The sequence below is a fragment of the Triticum dicoccoides genome, unplaced genomic scaffold, assembly GCF_002162155.2.
Source record: "Triticum dicoccoides isolate Atlit2015 ecotype Zavitan unplaced genomic scaffold, WEW_v2.0 scaffold79037, whole genome shotgun sequence".
In the NCBI taxonomy this organism is placed as follows: domain Eukaryota; kingdom Viridiplantae; phylum Streptophyta; class Magnoliopsida; order Poales; family Poaceae; genus Triticum; species Triticum dicoccoides.
In genome coordinates this window covers 1-3297 of record NW_021300168.1, presented here as the reverse complement: position 1 = coordinate 3297, position 3297 = coordinate 1, and the positions used below count along the sequence as shown (strand labels likewise).

General features: G+C 42.5%; 1 protein-coding gene across 1 annotated transcript; it reads left to right on the top strand.

Moving 5' to 3' along the window:
• The first annotated feature begins 441 nt into the window (after positions 1–441).
• Positions 442–1546, top strand: LOC119347891 (alpha/beta-gliadin-like). Its single transcript, XM_037616372.1, has one exon. The coding sequence runs from the start codon at positions 522–524 to the stop codon at positions 1407–1409; it is 888 nt and encodes a 295-aa protein (XP_037472269.1). The 5' UTR covers positions 442–521; the 3' UTR covers positions 1410–1546.
• The last annotated feature ends 1751 nt before the right edge of the window (positions 1547–3297 follow it).

Sequence of the window (3297 nt, the reverse complement as noted above, 5' to 3'; positions counted from 1 at the left end):
TACAACACTTGACATGTAAAAGGAATTTGACGAGTCATGGCCTACTAAAGCAAGTTATATTACTAGTCTTATCTATCTTAACAGACCACACAAGATTACGAACTAAGTACCGTGACAGCCATGCTTATCTAGTTTATGCGTAACAATTTGCAGAAAATTACAAACTTAGTTTCAGAAAAATAGGCAATCTAGATTAGTGTTTGAGCTGTAAAGTGAATAAGATGAGTCATGCATGTTATCACACATTTTTGGTGGTGGAATGATAGTGCAACAACAAGGAACTTTAATGACCAGTCCAAGAATACACTTGTAAGTAGTGCCACCAAACAGAACATACCAAATGATGATTTTTAGAAGCATCCAAGCACTTTCCACACAAACAAATGCCAATTGTGAAAGAGATCATTCCATGGCAACTATAAATAGCCCCATAGCATGACGATCATCCTTCCTCATCCATCATTCTCATTAGTAGAGCGCATCATTTAAGCCAAGCAAGCTGTGGTCAATACAAATCCACCATGAAGACCTTTCTCATCCTTGCCCTCCTTGCTATCGTGGCGACCACCGCCACAACTGCAGTTAGAGTTCCAGTGCCACAATTGCAGCCACAAAATCCATCTCAGCAACAGCCACAAGAGCAAGTTCCATTGGTACAACAACAACAATTTCTAGGGCAGCAACAACCATTTCCACCACAACAACCATATCCACAGCCGCAACCATTTCCATCACAACAACCATATCTGCAGCTGCAACCATTTCCGCAGCCGCAACTACCATATTCACAGCCACAACCATTTCGACCACAACAACCATATCCACAACCGCAACCACAGTATTCGGAACCACAACAACCAATTTCACAGCAGCAGCAGCAACAGCAACAACAACAACAACAACAACAACAACAACAACAACAACAACAACAACAACAACAACAACAAATCCTTCAACAAATTTTGCAACAACAACTGATTCCATGCATGGATGTTGTATTGCAGCAACACAACATAGTGCATGGAAGATCACAAGTTTTGCAACAAAGTACTTACCAGCTGCTGCAAGAATTGTGTTGTCAGCACCTATGGCAGATCCCTGAGCAGTCGCAGTGCCAGGCCATCCACAATGTTGTTCATGCTATTATTCTGCATCAACAACAAAAACAACAACAACAACCATCGAGCCAGATCTCCTTCCAACAGCCTCTGCAACAATATCCATTAGGCCAGGGCTCCTTCCGGCCATCTCAGCAAAACCCACAGGCCCAGGGCTCTGTCCAGCCTCAACAACTGCCCCAGTTCGAGGAAATAAGGAACCTAGCGCTACAGACGCTACCTGCAATGTGCAATGTCTACATCCCTCCATATTGCACCATCGCGCCATTTGGCATCTTCGGTACTAACTGAGAAGAAAATAACTCTAGTACTAGATATATGAAACACCGTTTTCTCAGTCCATGGTTTGGTCGTTGTAGCGGTGAAAAAATAATGTGACATGCACTATCATGTAAGAACCCGAACTATACTAGTTCAAACTTGGGAATCAAAGACAAACACAGGTCTTGTCTACATATTTATGTTGCATCTATTTATATATTAAAAGTAATATAAGGTGAACCAGGAGCAAGGTAAATATGCTAGAAAATTGCACGTTAATTAGAAATTACTAGCCATCGATCTGGTAAATCTTAACAAATAGAATTATCTTGACCGTTAGATTTATGTAACATATATAATGCTCTGGGCCTCCAACGACTGTACGTGACACATCTGAACGAACATATGTTAATGAAAATATATTTGGTAAATGGTGGGCCTCTTTAAAAAGAGAACTCACGTACATGCACCAACTAAGAAAAACACAACTTCAAAGAAAAAACTAAGAAAAACACATACATGTAAACGGGAAAAGGATGAGATTTTCTCACGTACGTGCTCCCTGGCTCCACCCCGTTGAAAAATACATCTGGAGGCCACTTTGTTTCCTCATCGAAAAAAACTTACGTTAAAAAGAAGATTGCATGCATCCCAGGGAAAATAGTCAAGAAGAAGTCGGACTTTTCCTTACAAAAACAAGGAACGTGTTAAGTTGACTTCAAAGAAAAAAGGAACATGTTAAGTTAAAAAAAACAAGAAACCTGTTAAGTTAGAAAAAAACAAGGAACGTGTTGTCCTAGGAAAGATATGTGTCAAATCTTACAAAAAAAAGAATACACACACGTACGTTCATGCACTTGGAAAATAGAAAAAAAAGGAAACATCACGTATGTATACACTTCGGAAACTCATTACATGACCATGTCTGATATACTCCTCCAATGCTTAATATTAGTGCCTAATAATTTATATTTAAAATTTAATTTACTGATCAAATATCCCTACTGTTTAAATTTTAATTTGGCACATTATTTGGCTATAGTATGAACCTAAATTTCCTCTTATTATTATATATCATGGTAATAATCCAAAGGCGACTAATCTGCGCCGGCGCACCGGCGCAATCAATTCGGCTGGACACAGCGCGGCCGTTTGATTAGATTGCATTTAACCGTCAGATCTGAAATCATTTTCTTTCCAATTAAACGGATTCAACCAAACAGCAGAGGGGAAAACAAAGCAGCGCCGCCGCCAACACTAGCCATGGACGACCGATGTAGCAAAACCTTGAAGAACCGCCGCCGGTCGCCACCCTCGCCGCTGGTCGCCGCCCTCGCCGTCGGTTACCGCCGGTCGCCGCCCTCGCCGCCTGCGTTTCTCATCGGCTTCATGCATGCAACAACATGCACTCGTGGTTGCAGGCTTGCATCTCCGGCTCCGGGGGACATGGCCGCATCTCCGGTAGCGCCCGCCGCCGGCCGCAGCACCTGTCGTTGTGGTCGCGCTGTACCTCGCCGTCTGCCCTCCCGAGGCTCTTGCTAGTTCCAACAAAAAAGATACCTATTGTAGCAAAAAAGTACCGCTTCCAGCAAAAAAGCTTACCGCTACAGCTCGTCACCATCATTATAGCAAAAATGTTAACCCGATGTAGCTTCTGTGGTTGCCGATTGCAGCAAAAAATGACATGGTTGTAGCAAAACACAAAAGAAAAACGCCGGCCGACCGCTGTGTATGGTGGTAACAAACCCTATAGCCGGTGGTAGCGAAAAACTTCATAGTTTGCAGCAAAAAAATGTTGTCACCCGTCGTCAAGGTTGCATCATCTTGAATTATGTCGCAAAAAAATGTTGTCGCCGGTAGTAGCAAATGAAGCCGCCGGTAGTAGCAAAACAAGACACTGGTTCCAGCCAAAAAAAAA

Bases quoted from the DNA above. Each gene is read 5' to 3' on its own strand.
- LOC119347891 (XM_037616372.1), top strand. From the start codon at position 522: ATGAAGACCTTTCTCATCCTTGCCCTCCTTGCTATCGTGGCGACCACC.